General features: G+C 43.1%; 1 protein-coding gene across 1 annotated transcript; it reads left to right on the top strand.

Moving 5' to 3' along the window:
* Nucleotides 1-9,822: 9,822 nt before the first annotated feature.
* DRD1 (dopamine receptor D1) lies at nucleotides 9,823-12,632 on the top strand. Its single transcript, XM_007113772.2, has 2 exons — nucleotides 9,823-10,232; nucleotides 10,327-12,632. Exon 2 carries the CDS (start codon nucleotides 10,833-10,835, stop codon nucleotides 12,171-12,173), a length of 1,341 nt encoding a protein of 446 aa, XP_007113834.1. The 5' UTR covers nucleotides 9,823-10,232; nucleotides 10,327-10,832; the 3' UTR covers nucleotides 12,174-12,632.
* Nucleotides 12,633-14,801: the final 2,169 nt, after the last annotated feature.

Raw genomic sequence — 14,801 nt, 5'->3', positions numbered from 1 at the left:
AGGGCACAGGCTCAGTAGTTGTGGCGCACAGGCTTAAGTTGCTCTGCGGCATGTGGGATCTTCCCGGACCAGGGCTCGAACCCATGTCCCCTGCATTGGCAGGCGGATTCTTAACCACTGCGCCACCAGGGAAGCCCCGAGAGGAAACTTTTTAAAGAGGCCCCCAGGTTTCCATCTTCAAGGTTGTTGACCATTCTCTGGACCCTTCTCCATGTTCCCTATCTCTTCCAAATTGGAGCCACTGAGATATGGGGGGCTTCTTCCTCTAGTTTCTCTGCCCCATGAACACAAGTCCTGTTGGTTATATTTGAGTCCCCCCCAATAAGCCTCTAAATAAAAGGTTATTGACCTTAAAATTGCTTGAGTTTCCAAAGCAGAGGTGGGTCCTCCTCTTTATATTTCTTCCAATCTTCCAACTTCATCTCTCATCATTCCCCGCCCCCTCTCCCATCACCATCACTCACATATATTGTCCCCTCTGCCAAACATACCTTTCCCTCCTTCTTCATCTGGATTATTTCCTTCCTTTCTTTTAAGATCAGATTAGGTGTTGTCTCCTCTGGGAAGTCACCCTTGGTCCCCCTATCTACATTCCTGAAGCTGGGAAAGGTGCTTCTACTCTTTGGAGAAGTAGCCAATCAGGTAAATCCCAGTGTCCAAAATGCGGGCATTGAGTGCATGCTGGCCCCAAGGATGCCAGGTGGAGGTGGCCAGAGCAACTCTAGAGATCAGGGGCAGGGTGTTTCCCACTAAGAGCAGGTAATGCATTGTATTGTTCATTTAATCTGTTTAATATCTTGGTTATAGGGAGTGAAGGCTGTAAATGAAATAAGTCATTGGGAGGACTCATCACTCTACAAATTAAATAGGCTCTTTCGTTAGTTAGGAAAAATCCTGAGACCTCTATGTATAATTTGTCTCCTTGCTGGCTAGGCAAGTAAAAATGGTGGCTCTAGTTGATTTGAATCCAAATAAAACAGGAAACATGTTTTTTTTTTCCCTTTTTATTCTGCTGATCAAATAGAGCTATCTGGTTGTAAGCAACAGAAATTCACTATGGCTAACCTAAGCAAAAGGAAATTCACTGGAAAGGTAACACTGAGTGGAGGGGAGGCCATAGAAACAGACGTGGGAATAGACAGAGAGCAGAGCACCCAGGGTCCTGGAAGGAAGAGTTATAGGGATAGTCTCACAACAGGAGCAATCTGGTCAAGGTGATGCTGATGGGATGAGTGACAGCCAAATGTTTTCAGTCTCTTTGTCACTCTGTGTAAGATTCAAATCTCAGGGGGGAAACATCCTCAGGTCATGTGTCCATCCTCTTAGCTACAGAGGGGCAGTCTACCTTATCAGACCACTAGAATGTAGTCAGTAAGAAACAGGTAACCAGCACCCCCCCACACCGCCCGCTCCCCCAAATCTGGGATGTTTTTACCAGGAGAAGGTGAAATGGGTGCTGGGTTGGTAAACCCAACAAAAGATGCATGATGAACAGCCTTTGCTAGGACAGAATGTAAAGCGAGGTAACATTTCCTGATCTCTGTCTACCTACCTGATATTTCATAGACAGAATCTCATTTAATCTTCTTAACAGCCTTGCATGGTAAATAGTAGTATTTGCATTTCCAAGGGGTAGAAAAAAGAGGTCAGAGAGGTGAAGAAACTTAACTAAGTTCCCACAGCTAGCTATTATAATGGTAGAGTCAAGGTTCAAATCCAGGTCTGTCTGACTCAACTTCTTTCCACTGCAGCCCCATGCGACCTTCTCACAGAACTGGGACACGTGAAGCTGGGGGTTTAGATTGACCAGTGATTACGTTGTCAGGAGGGACAGTAACTTAACCAATGGCAGAGATAGGCTGGGAGGAAAGGCCTCAGCTCATGAATTCTTTTGTGAATTGAAGGATGCTCTCTGGGGTCCCCTAATCATAAATTATCTCATAGGCCCAACAGATGAATTAGCATCTTTTGTGTCTTCACAGAGCATTGATTTACAGCCTCAAGAGCCTTCTTCAGCATTTTTTTCTGCAAAGTCTCTCCCCTGGGCTTTGTGTTTTCTGTAAATGGCCTAAAGAAGACTCTCCAAAGTGACTTAAATAGATTCTATATTTACACAGTGTAAACAATTTTTCTGAATGAGCCCATATTTTATCTTAGCTTAGGTTATGATTTTGCCAGTAAGAGCATTCATTTTCTTTCAACAAAATTGAAACTCATGGCAATTCTATATTGTGTTGTACAAAAGACATTTATAATTTAGCATGGGAATATAAATGCTATGAGGACAGGAATGTTTGTTTTGTACAGTGTTGTGGTTCTAGCGCCTAGAAAAGTACCTGGCCAATAATAGGCACTCAAGAAATATTTACAGAATGCCTGATGGCATTTGTAACCATTCCATCTCTTCTCAGAGAATTGACTCTGTCCACAACCCCAGAAGGCCAGGCTGGGCCAAACTGACTCCATAATATCTCTCAAGACTAAGGGATTTAGATGGGGGAAGAGGGAGAACATTGGAATCATAATACAGGTGGGCCAGGGCTAGATTTGGTGCCTGTGGCAGTCCAGAGCCATGGGCCAGGAGCAATTTGGAGGTGTAAAAAAAAAAAAAAAAAAAAAAAAAAAGAAAATCAGTATTGCTGAATCAATCTTCATTTCCAACCCCAATTTCCCTTTCTGGCTTGATTCCTTTGCCTTTTTATACTTAAAATTTTAAAAGTTGAGACTTCTATTTCCAGACAGGATGGAGTAATAGGGACTGGATTGGTCCTCCTATCTGAAACAAGCAACAAAATGGGCAGAATATATGATACGATGGTTTTCAAGATACTGGACATCATACAACAAAGGACGGTGATCCCTCAGAGCAGGGAATCGAGTGAGGTGAGCCTTACAACTGCCCCAGCTTACTGACTCAAGAGAATTTCCAGGTCATTGTGTGGGGAAAGGTAGCAGAGGTGGAGTCTGGTGGACTCCTGGAGTTGAGGAGACAGAATTGAGAGTCCAGGGACACCAAGGCAGCTAGAGGTCACAGAACAGAGTACTGGAAAGGAGAGACCTGTGGGGAGAGAGAGAGAGAGAGAGAGACAGAACTCCAGAGATCTTCAGAGTCCCTTAGAGTATTCAGCAGGAAACTGAATGATGTGTGATGTGAGGAAATGGGAGTGTGAAGTTTATGGGGAACTCACACAGGACCAGGAACAGTGCTTGTTGCCTCCAGCCAGACTGGAAAACCTAATAATTCACAGGGCATTGGGTATACAGAAGAATCTTGCCCCAGTCATGGAAAATAATTACTCCCAGAATAAACACTGCTCTTGTTCTACATAACAAGTCTTCAAAGCAAATACCTGATAGGATAAAATTGTTTTTAAGTAATTTAAACGTGTTCTAGAACAAAGCTCAAGAATATTTGTAGGAATATAAAAAGATCCAGTACCCAACAAGATAAAATTCACAATATATGGCATCCAGTCAAAAATTACCATGGATGAAAAGAATTGGAAAAATGCAACCCATCATAAGTAAAAGCAATCAATTGAACTGACACAGAGGTTGGAATTAGCAAAGAGGGACAATGAAACTGTTATTATAACTATATTTCATACATTCAGAATGTTAAATAGAAACATGGGAGATGTAAAAAAGATACAAAATGAACTTCTAGAGAAGAAAACTACAAAACTTGAGATAGAAAATTCACTGGATGTGATTAACAACAGATTAGACAGTGAAAAAGAAAAATATTAGTGAACTCAAGGATATAGCAACAGAAACTATCTGAAATGAAAATGCAGAGAAAAGAGAGGAAATAAAATAGAATAAGCATCAGTGAGTTGTAGACCAACCCCAAGCAGTCTGATATACATATAATTGAAGAACCTGAAGAAAACGAGAAAGGGGGAGACAGAAAAAAATACTTGAAAAAAAAATGGTCAAATTTTTCAAATTTGACAAAAACTATAAACCCACAGATCTAAGAATCTCAACAAATCCCTAGAACACCAAGGATTTGAAGAAAACTACACTAAAGTACATCATGATTAAATCGATCAAAATCAATGATAAAGAAAAAAATCTTAAAAGTAGCCAGAGGAAATAAGACGTGTTCCATATAGAAGGACAAAGATGAAGGTGACATCAGATTTCCCACTGGAAACAATGCAAGAAAGGCAACTGTGGTCCAAGCTTTTAAAACACTAAAAGGAAAAATCCGTCAATCCAGTATTCTATCCCTAGTAAAAATATCTTTCAAAAACGAAGGCAAATTAAAGACTTTTCAAAGATATAAAAGCTGAAAGAATCATCCCCAGCAGATCTGTACTACAGGAAAAGTTAAAAGTTCATCCTTCAAGCAGAAAGATGATACCAGATGAAAATATGGATCTAGTTACAGTAGAATGAAGATCGTCAGAAGTGGTACATAGATAACTATACAGGTAAATATATAATAGTTCTTTCTTATTATTTAAATATCTTTACAAGATAATTGGCCATTTATTTATTTATTTAAAATTTATTTTATTGAAGTATAGTTGTTTTACAATGTGTTAATTTCTGCTGTACAGCAAAGTGATTCAGTTATACATGTGTATATACATTCTTTTTCATATTCTTTTCCATTATAGTTTATCACAGGATATTGAATACAGTTCCCTGTGCTATACAGTAGAACATTGTTGTTTATCCATTCTATATATAATAGTTTGCATCTGCTAATCCCAAACTTTCAATCTGCCCCCACCCCCCTTGGCAACCACAAGTCTGTTCTCTATGTCTGTGAGTCTGTTTCTGTTTCATAGATAAGTTCATTTGTGTCATATTTTAGATTCCACATATAAGTGATATCATATGGTATTTCTCTTTCTCTTTCTGACTTACTTCAATTAGTATGATAATCTCTAGGTCCATCCATATTGCTGTAAATTGTATTATTTTATTCTTTTTTATGATTAAGTAGTATTCCATTGTATATATATATATATATATATATATATACACACACATTTATATATATATATATATATACACCACATCTTCTTTATCCATTCATCTGTCGATGGACATTTAGGTTGTTTCCATGTCTTGGATATTGTAAATAGTGTTGCAGATAATTGACTATTTAAAGAAAAATTATAACAATGTATTCTGGAATTTATAGCATGTATAGAAGTAAAATGTATGACAAAAACAGCATAAAGATTGAGAGGGAAGACATGGAAAAATACTATTGTAAGGTTCTAAACTATACCCAAAATGGTATCAAATCACTTGAAGATAGTCTGTGAGAAAGATGTATAAGATATGACAATCTATATCTTACATAGATCTATAATATATATCATACATATGTCTGATATAAGATGTACAGAGGCATACTTCAGAGTTATTGTGGTTTAGTTCCAGACCACCACAATAAAGTGAATATCGCAATAAAATGCATCACATGAATTTTTGGTTTCCCAGTGCATATGAAAGTTACGTTTACACTATACTGTAGTCTGTTAAGTGTGCAATAACATTATGTCTAAAACAGCACTGCACATACCTTAATTAAAAAATACTTTATTGCTAAAAAATGGTAACCCTCATCTGAGCCTTCACTGATCACAGATTACCATAACAAATATAATCATGATGAAAAACCTTGAAACATTACAAGAATTACCAAAATGTGACACAGAGACACAAAGTGATCAAACACTGTTAGAAAAATGGCACCGATAGACTTGCTGGAACAGAGTTGCCACAAACCTTCAGCTTGTAAAACATGCAATATCTGTGAAATGCAGTAAAATGGGGTATGTCTGTACCTATATCTTATGTATCTTCACATGTATATGATGTAAACCCTAAAGCAACGATGAAAATAGCAAAACGAAGAATTATAGAAAATAAGGCAATGAAGGAGATAAAAAGAAATCATAAAAACTACTCAGGTAAATCTACAGAAGTCAGAAAACGAGGAAAAGGAAAAAGCAAACCAAGAACAGGCACAACAATAACAAACACACGTTATGCATGCTGGACTGCCTCTCAACCTCTACTCAAAGTGATATTTGTAGATTTAAAAATTTTTAATAGTACTGATTTTTGAATCATATAATAAGCTTATAGGAGAAGAAAATCCAACACGGGATCAGGAATTTCAGAGGTTATATTTATGGTCTAAAACAAGCATTCTAGTTACTCAGTCAAGGTCAGCCAAGCTTTATCTCTTTTCACTAACATTATAAGCAATCATTTTGGGTATAAAATTAGCATGAATAATCCTAAAGCCTCCCAAATATTTCATTTGTTATACTTGACAGTTCAGTTGTTTTATTTAGTCTTTTATGAGCTTAGGCTCCCCTGTGATAGCGTGCCTTCTGTATTCATTTACTTTTACAAACTCCAATAAAAATTTGTTGAAAAGCATCATTTTAACTTCCCCCTCCCTGCAGTGCATAAATCATTATACAGCTTAAAAGACCTGCCAATTTGGGAAACAAATGTGCTTTTGTGTTAGGGTTTACATTCCCAGCATGATCTAAAGCTAATACCTGCTTGCATTTATATTCGGTTCCTGATGTTTGTGGGGGAGATTTTCTCAGAACAAAATGGAAAGTTTTGTTTCACCTGGGCTTCAAGAGAGAAAATATGGAAAAAAAACCCCAAACCTCTAGCCAAACTGTTAAGTTCGTCTGAAATTCACACTCTGCAACGTGATAAAAACCCTGAGATTTAAGCTACATTTTACTTTTTCCTGTTCCCTCAGCAATGACGTTCAAAAATCAGTGAACTAAGTTTGCCAGAAAGAGAACTCAAGGGTCTGTCTTGGAATCGAAAGAAATTGTCCCACTCTTGTTTTTTAAGGGATAGGAAACAAAATTATCCTGTTAGGTGTTCACAGAGACTTCCCTCCTTCTGTAGCTGCATTCCTGAGCTTTTTTCTTTTTTTAATGTTATGGGTAAGGAGGAAATTGGATGCTCTGAAAGTAAAAATGGCAGAAATTTACTTGTACAAGAAATACCTCTCAACCAGTACAAAAGTGATATATGCTGATTTGATCACCTACACCTATCAGGTGAATGAGTTGAGAGAAGAAAACACAGGTCAGTGTGGGATAGTTTGGAAAGAATTTAGGGAATTTTTCAAGCAAAGATAAAAGGCTTTTTTTTTTTTTTTTGGAGCAGCTGCTGAGCTTGAGAGAAACAAGGACATGAAATGTGTTATGAACGTCATTTCCCGCCAACGAGGTTTCGGTTCATATTTAAATTTCATGTCAAATATTTTTTGGCTGTTGAACTGGTGTTTCATTGAATGTGATGCCACCTGAGATCAGACCGGTTGCCACGGGGCTTTAATATAAAGAGCAGTGGGCAGGGCAGTGCCAGGATTATTGACTCTGGGAGAACTCGGGCATTGGTGGTATTTCTCAGGGGAATCATTAGACAGAAATTTTACCCCTCAAATTGGCCGTGTTCTGGCCTCCAGGCCCTGTTATCCCCATCTTGTAGTGTGTTCTTTTGGGGTTTCTTTCCAGATGAAAAATCCCAGGGAGACCTCCCTCCTTCAGTTCAGTCCTATCTGCCTTTTATCCTGGAGAAAGGACCCCCATCCCCCAATATTTCCTGCCTTCCAGGGTTAATGCTGAATTTCCGCTACCTGTGTATTTCTGGGTAATTGCAGTGGAAACACTCCAGGATGGGTGGGTAGAATGTGAGGAGTTAAACATTAAGTCTGACATGACTATTTTGAACCAGAAGCATATTCTTTCACTTGTGTTTGTTAGTAAAAGGGAGAGAAAGATGCAATAAAGCCAGGAAGATTGGGGAATGACTACCTTAAGGAAAATGATCTGGAAGTATTATGTTAAGCATTGCTTTAAGACTCTATAAGCATGCGGTTCTTTGAGCAGGTTTGTGGCAAAAATTTTATCTGTGACCATGACTCATGACCCATGGTGTCAATATGTGTGACAGTAGGGCTAGGGTGGAAGAACAGAGCTGGTAACAGAGGCACAGGAGGGTTTGCTGTCTGTAATGCGGTTCTTTGATTTAAAATCAAGGTGCAGTTTGAACTGGCTAATTGAATGGAATTATGATTTAGGGTCAGGGTTTTTACAGAGAAAATTGTGGCTTCCAGTGTGGTGCGAGGTTCTCAAGGAGATAAGACTATAGCTTTTCTAACGAGCCCTCAGGGGTGCCTACCTGGAAAGGGCTGACTGGGTCCTAGGCTCCGTGCCAAGCCCTGTATAAACATCATCTCATTTAATACTTATAACAATCCTGTTATGCCATCACCATTTTACAGGGGAAGAAACCAAGCTCAGAGAGGATAGAGGGCACACGCAGCCAGCAGCGGCAGGGTAGGGACAGGAAGCCTGGCAGTCTGACATGGAAACTGCTTGCTTATCTTCCCCACGCCTAGGAAGGCGTGGCAAGGCGCAGTGATGATCTCGACATTTACAGCTGTGAAGTCTGTCCTGCGAGGCATTGCCCGGGGCAGCAGGGGAGGGGCTCAGGGGCAATCATCTCCACCAGGCCTTCTTGCTTCCATCTTGTCCTTTCCTCTATTTTAGCGCTGTGGGTAATTATTTAGTTCGCCGGATCCCGCACTAGACTCAGAGCTCCCAGTAGGCAGTGGCGTGTAGGTGAAAAGAACACGCAGGTGGGAGTCAGGCAGCCGGAATCCTCATTAGCTCTGCAACTTTGGGTAGTTTTTTGAACCTGATTTTCCATTCTGGCAAAGTGAAGATGAGGAGGCTTAGGAGGAGGGATTCTTTAAAGGGTGGACGAGATAAGGCGTGTGCCTGGGACCCAGACGCCGCTCAGTAACTGCCAGTTCCCTCTGGTTTACTCTTTGAGTGTAAGGCTTGCATCTTGCTTACCTTGTGGCTCTTGGTTCGTAGTGAGGCTCAGGAAAATACAGTGGCTCAATGAATGCAGTGCTAGCAAAAGAAAAATTTTCACCTTTGTCAGTTTTTAGGGGATTTCAAGCAGAGGAGTCCTCTTTCTCAGGTTCTGGCGGTCATAGTCAGGGAAGAGTGGGTCCAGGCGCGGGTCCCGCGTGGATGCTGGAGCCCATACCGGTGAGGCTGGTGCCTGAGAGGGCGCAGTCGGGGCGCTGGAAGCCAAAACCGCCGGCAGAGGGCGCCCCGGGCCCGCGGAGCGCGTGGCTCTGGGGTTGGGGCGCTCGCCGGGCGCTGGGTACTGGCTGCAGTCCGGCCTTGACCGCAGCGGTGGACAAGCCCACTACCCCAGCTGAGCGCGAAGTGAGCGCCCTCTGGGCGCAGCGGAGCGCACCGGCCAGGCGCGCTGTTGCGCGGAACTCTCCCGGCGAGCGGTGAGTAGAGGTGCCCGCAGGGCACATCTCACCCTAGTTGGGGGGCACTTGCAGGCAGCGCCTGTCGGACCTGGGCGCGCTGTTGGGAAGGGCTTCGGGTTGACCCCAGAAGGCGCTGAGTGTGGGGCGGAGCTTTGCTTTCCGGCGACTCGGGGTCACTTGAGGTTTTAACATCGGATCTTTTCTCGCGGGCCCCTGTCGGGTGCTGTCCCGAGTGCCGGGGGCCCGGGGTTCGGTGGGGTAACCCGGGGCGGGCGAGCGCTCACCTGGGCGTCCCCCACCCCTTTCGCCCGCGGCACCAACCGGGGGAACCACGTGGGGCTGTCGCCTGTAACTCTGCCTGTCAAGCGAAGCCCGCCTCCAGGGCAGGGGAGGGGACGCAGGGGGGTGGGGTGGGGGGTGGGCTGTGCCCCGAGGGAACCTGGCCAGCCCGTGCGCCCGCCGGTGCCAGCTCGGCTCTCCCTGCCTCGTGTTCCCACGGGCTCCTTGGGAGGTAGCGGGCAGTTCCGCGGGAAGGCGCAGGGCTCTTCCCCGAGGGACCAGAGGCCACTCGAGGGGCGCCCGGGCGCTCGTTTTCCGGAGAAGGGAAGCAAAGAAGCTGCCCAGGTGACTAATACTGGGGGTGCCCTCTCTCAAGGAGGCTCCAAGCGTCCGGGAGCATTTTTCCGGGGTCTCGTCCGCTTTGAACCATCTCCAGACATTGGAGGCAGTGGGGGCAGCGCCAGCTCTCTGTGGACCTGGCCCAGGATCCTTTTCCCAAACCCGCTTCGGCGACTTTTGCGCATCGGGAGCAGAACCCCGGCTGCGCGCGCAGGGTACGACTCAGGCGTGCCTCCCGGGCGCCTCGCGAAGCCCGCTCTCCCGGAGCTCCTGGGGGCTTGGAGAGAGACAACCCCAAGGCAAGGTAGGTGGCTCAGAGGGGGTTGGATTGGGCTTGACAGTAAAGATGCGATCTGCTTATCTTGGCAAACGTCCTTTGCTTTCTCTTTGCTTTCTAGAGTTTTGGGGGAGCTGGCGCAGAGCCAGGGGCTTGAAGGAGCAAGGCATGTATTTTCAGCTGCGCCTCAGAAGGGGAGAATTCTCTGTCACCACCAGAAAGGCAACAGCCCTGAAATGTGACGACAATTGACTAGCTCGGCTGAAGACTGGGAGTCTCTGGATTGTTAGCTTAGAATATGGTAAAAAGCCAGTGCTTTCCGTGGGGCATTGAAGGGCCAACTGGTCCCCGTGACAGTGAATTGGAGCAAGGGAGTCAGAAGACAGTTGTAGAGAGCAAGAGGGACCTTCCAAGGGGCTGATTTGGACTGCCAAAGGCAGGCTCCTGCCACACAATTGTTGCAGCCCTCTAATGGAATGCTGGTGAGGTCCTCCACCCAGGGGAACAAGTGGGGCTGTGCAAGGGGCTGCCTGTCCAGCGAGGACTCCTGCAGGTCTGACCAACCCCTAATCCCTGCTTAGGAGATTGAGGGCTGTCCGAGCCCCCTCTGCGCTCTCCCTCAGGAAGATGAGGACTCTGAACACCTCTACCATGGACGGCACCGGGATGGTGGTGGAGAGGGACTTCTCCTTCCGCATCCTTACAGCCTGTTTCCTGTCGCTGCTCATCCTGTCCACACTTCTGGGGAACACGCTGGTCTGTGCTGCTGTCATCAGGTTCCGACACCTGCGGTCCAAGGTGACCAACTTCTTTGTTATCTCCTTGGCCGTGTCAGATCTCTTGGTGGCTGTCTTGGTCATGCCCTGGAAAGCGGTGGCTGAGATCGCTGGCTTCTGGCCCTTTGGGTCCTTCTGTAACATCTGGGTGGCCTTTGACATCATGTGCTCCACTGCGTCCATCCTCAACCTCTGTGTGATCAGCGTGGACAGGTATTGGGCCATCTCTAGCCCCTTCCGGTATGAGAGGAAGATGACCCCCAAGGCAGCCTTCATTCTGATCAGCGTGGCATGGACTTTGTCTGTTCTCATCTCCTTCATTCCAGTGCAGCTCAGCTGGCACAAGGCGAAACCCACAAGCCCCTCTGATGGGAATGCCACTTCCCTGGGTAAGACCACCAACAACTGTGACTCCAGCTTGAGCAGGACATATGCTATTTCATCCTCCCTAATAAGCTTTTATATTCCTGTGGCCATCATGATTGTCACCTACACCAGGATCTACAGGATCGCCCAGAAACAAATACGGCGCATCTCGGCCTTGGAGAGGGCAGCAGTCCATGCCAAGAACTGCCAGACCACTACAGGTAACGGAAACCCCGTGGAGTGTTCTCAACCGGAAAGCTCCTTTAAGATGTCCTTCAAGAGAGAGACTAAAGTTCTGAAGACTCTGTCTGTGATCATGGGGGTGTTTGTGTGCTGCTGGCTCCCTTTCTTCATCTTGAACTGCATGGTGCCCTTCTGTGGGTCTGGGGAGACCAAGCCCTTCTGCATCGATTCCATCACCTTTGACGTGTTTGTGTGGTTTGGGTGGGCTAATTCCTCCTTGAACCCCATCATTTATGCCTTTAATGCTGATTTTCGGAAGGCATTTTCCACCCTCTTAGGATGCTACAGACTTTGCCCGGCGACGAGTAATGCCATAGAGACGGTTAGCATCAATAACAATGGGGCTGTGGTGTTTTCCAGCCATCACGAGCCCCGAGGTTCCATCTCCAAGGACTGCAATCTGGTGTATCTGATCCCACATGCCGTGGGCTCCTCTGAGGACCTGAAGAAGGCAGAGGCGGGGGGAATAGCCGAGCCCTTGGAGAAGCTCTCCCCAGCCCTATCTGTCATTTTGGACTATGACACTGATGTCTCTCTAGAGAAGATCCAGCCCATCACACAAAATGGACAGCACCCGACCTGAACTCCAAGATGGATCGTAGCAGACATGCTCCTCCCAGAAGCTAGAGGAGACTTCTCTGGGGCTTGCTGTGAAGAAACTAAGGTGTGGTGAGATTCAGATGTCGGGCGAGCCCTCCTCTACTGCTTCCCCTCAAAACACAACTAACTACATTGTAATCTACATTCCAGTGTGTTTTCTGTGTTGTTCATAGCGAATCAAGAGGGACACAAGTGAAGCGAATGTTCATAAGGGACGGGTCTTTGGCTCCAAAGTTATTTTTAGAAGCTAAGCCTCATCTTAGGACTTAAGAAATAGGGCAAAGAATCAACAATGAACAGCTTCACTTAAATATTAAATCTTTCCTGGAAGGAAGTGAGAAGGGTTGAGTTTGCTGTGTACAAACAGGTGCTAACACTGGTCCAAGCAAAGTTTTCAGATTGTAAAGGTAGGTGCATGCCTTCATAAATTATTCCTAAAAAATAATTGAGCCTTACAGTAGGAATGGGATTTTTTTTTCCAGAGTTGATGCTTTGTTGATATTGGTTTATTTATTTATTGTATTATATGGATATTTTTAATTTATTATAATAAATCTATATTTATCATATTTAATAGGGTAAATGAATGAGTTATGTGAAATCTTACAATAGCATTTTTGTCCATTTAACTAGCACTTTATAAGCCGATGAAACAAACACATAGACTCTCTGAGACTCAAAATGCTCGTGTATAACTTCCAGAAACACAGCAAAGTCTAAAAAAAAAAAAAAAGAAGTTGTGATGATTCCTTAAAATTCATGGGAACAAATAAATATGAGGTGAGAATTGACAAATGCTGTGATTGCTTTTTTTTCTCCTAGAAAGATTTTGAAAGATTTAAAAAAGCATAGCTACTCTTGTGTTCAAAATTTCTTAAGTGACAAAAACTTTCCCAGGAGAATGATTTGTAGTTCTGTAAATATTTGAAATAAAAGTTAGCTTAAGAAGAATCCAACTTGAAATATATGATCTTAGGTGGTAATAAAAAGTATATGCTACTTTGTATTTATGTAAAATAATTGGCCCTCTGTCTTTTCTCATTTCCTGTGTCAGATAGCTTTTCTGAGCCAAATAAATGACTGTCCTGGTTAGAGATGTGTAATGAAGACAGTGAGTTTCCTTAACTCTTGTGTCACAACAGTCTCACCCATGGACAAAGGTCAAATCCTGCATCTCCATCTTACCAGCCAAGCTACTCAGTGGGGTTACTTTTTGTAGTTCTTTAATCTGAACTTAGAATTGATTTTTTTAAAAAGTCTAAATGTTAATGGTATACTAACTAACAGAGAGTGCCTCATTATCCTCCTTGAGCAAGACACTTCTGTTGGTAGAAAAGACAGGAGACCGCTTCTCTTTGCGTATGTTAAGCACACCAAAGCCATCAGCATCTCTTTTGACAAGTGTTAGCCCTTTCTCTGTGCTTTGGCATCAAGTTCCTGTGTCATCACCTGGACTGTAAAAAGTATCCTAAGGCTCCATTGCCAGATACTAATTCACGTGGGGCATTTCAAGAGAATTTTTTGGAAATGTTTACAAAGTATTCTTGTTGATAAGCAATTGACTTAACATTTAGATGAAATGGGTAATAAGAAAGATATCTACTGAAAACTATCTCCTGCATCAGGTCTGTGTTATTTATGCATTGTGAATGTTTTCTTAATTTTATTGCCTGTATGCTTTCTTACATATAATAAAATTATTTTGTGAACTCAAATCAACCCTGAATGAGTTGTGCTGCATTTGTTAAATGTGTTTTAAAAACTAGGATAGTTCAGATCTACACGTAAGAAAACATGGGCACTTTCAAGGATACGTTAGTTTTCTTTTTTCCTTTTTAGTGGCAATCTCTCCTATTATGTATGCCACGTGTTGCCTTTGAATATTTAAATAGGAAGTTGATTTGGGCTATATACTCTTGTTTTTCTTCTGTCTCCAAAAATTTTTTTTTTTTTCCAAAAGAAATCCTTCTTTGCTCGAGGAATTACTCTTCATTTCACAGATTTGAAGGATTTCTAAAATCTCTGTTTTTACTTTCTAAGAGCCCAGAGGTTTTAAATAACCTAAAAATTACAGAAAATAATGTGGCTGGCTATGCGTGATCGTGGACCCTTAGCTTAATGGCAACCGCTGTATGTGTAGTGTTTAAGAGTAAAATCTAACAAGAATTACTTTTTGGAAAAAATATACAGGTTTTGATGCTGGGCTTAGCAAAAAGTCTTACAGGTCACTTCCATCGATCCTACTAAACCTGCTTAGTTCATGTGCTAACCGCCCCCTGTTTTTTTTCATCCCAAAGAAGGAGAATGACTGAACAGCAGGTGATGTAGAAATTAAGGGTTAAGTTTATAATTTGGAACATCACACAACAGATGGTGTCTTTTTAAATTCCATATCTGCCTTCCCCAGGCTTTGGCAGATAATGAACATATCTAGAATGAAAACGCATAAAGCATGATGCCTTTTCTTTCTGCTTCCTAACTTTCTGCACATCTTGATTCTTTGCAGTTTAATTTTGTTCTGTAATTAGTGGTCCGGCAACATCAGTTAAGATACTCAGGGCTGTCATTGTCCAACCAGTGAAACATGGGACAAAAGCCTTCACCATGTATT

This window comes from Physeter macrocephalus, chromosome 2 (genome assembly GCF_002837175.3).
Source record: "Physeter macrocephalus isolate SW-GA chromosome 2, ASM283717v5, whole genome shotgun sequence".
Classification (NCBI taxonomy): domain Eukaryota; kingdom Metazoa; phylum Chordata; class Mammalia; order Artiodactyla; family Physeteridae; genus Physeter; species Physeter macrocephalus.
This window is presented reverse-complemented; position numbering and strand designations above follow the sequence as displayed.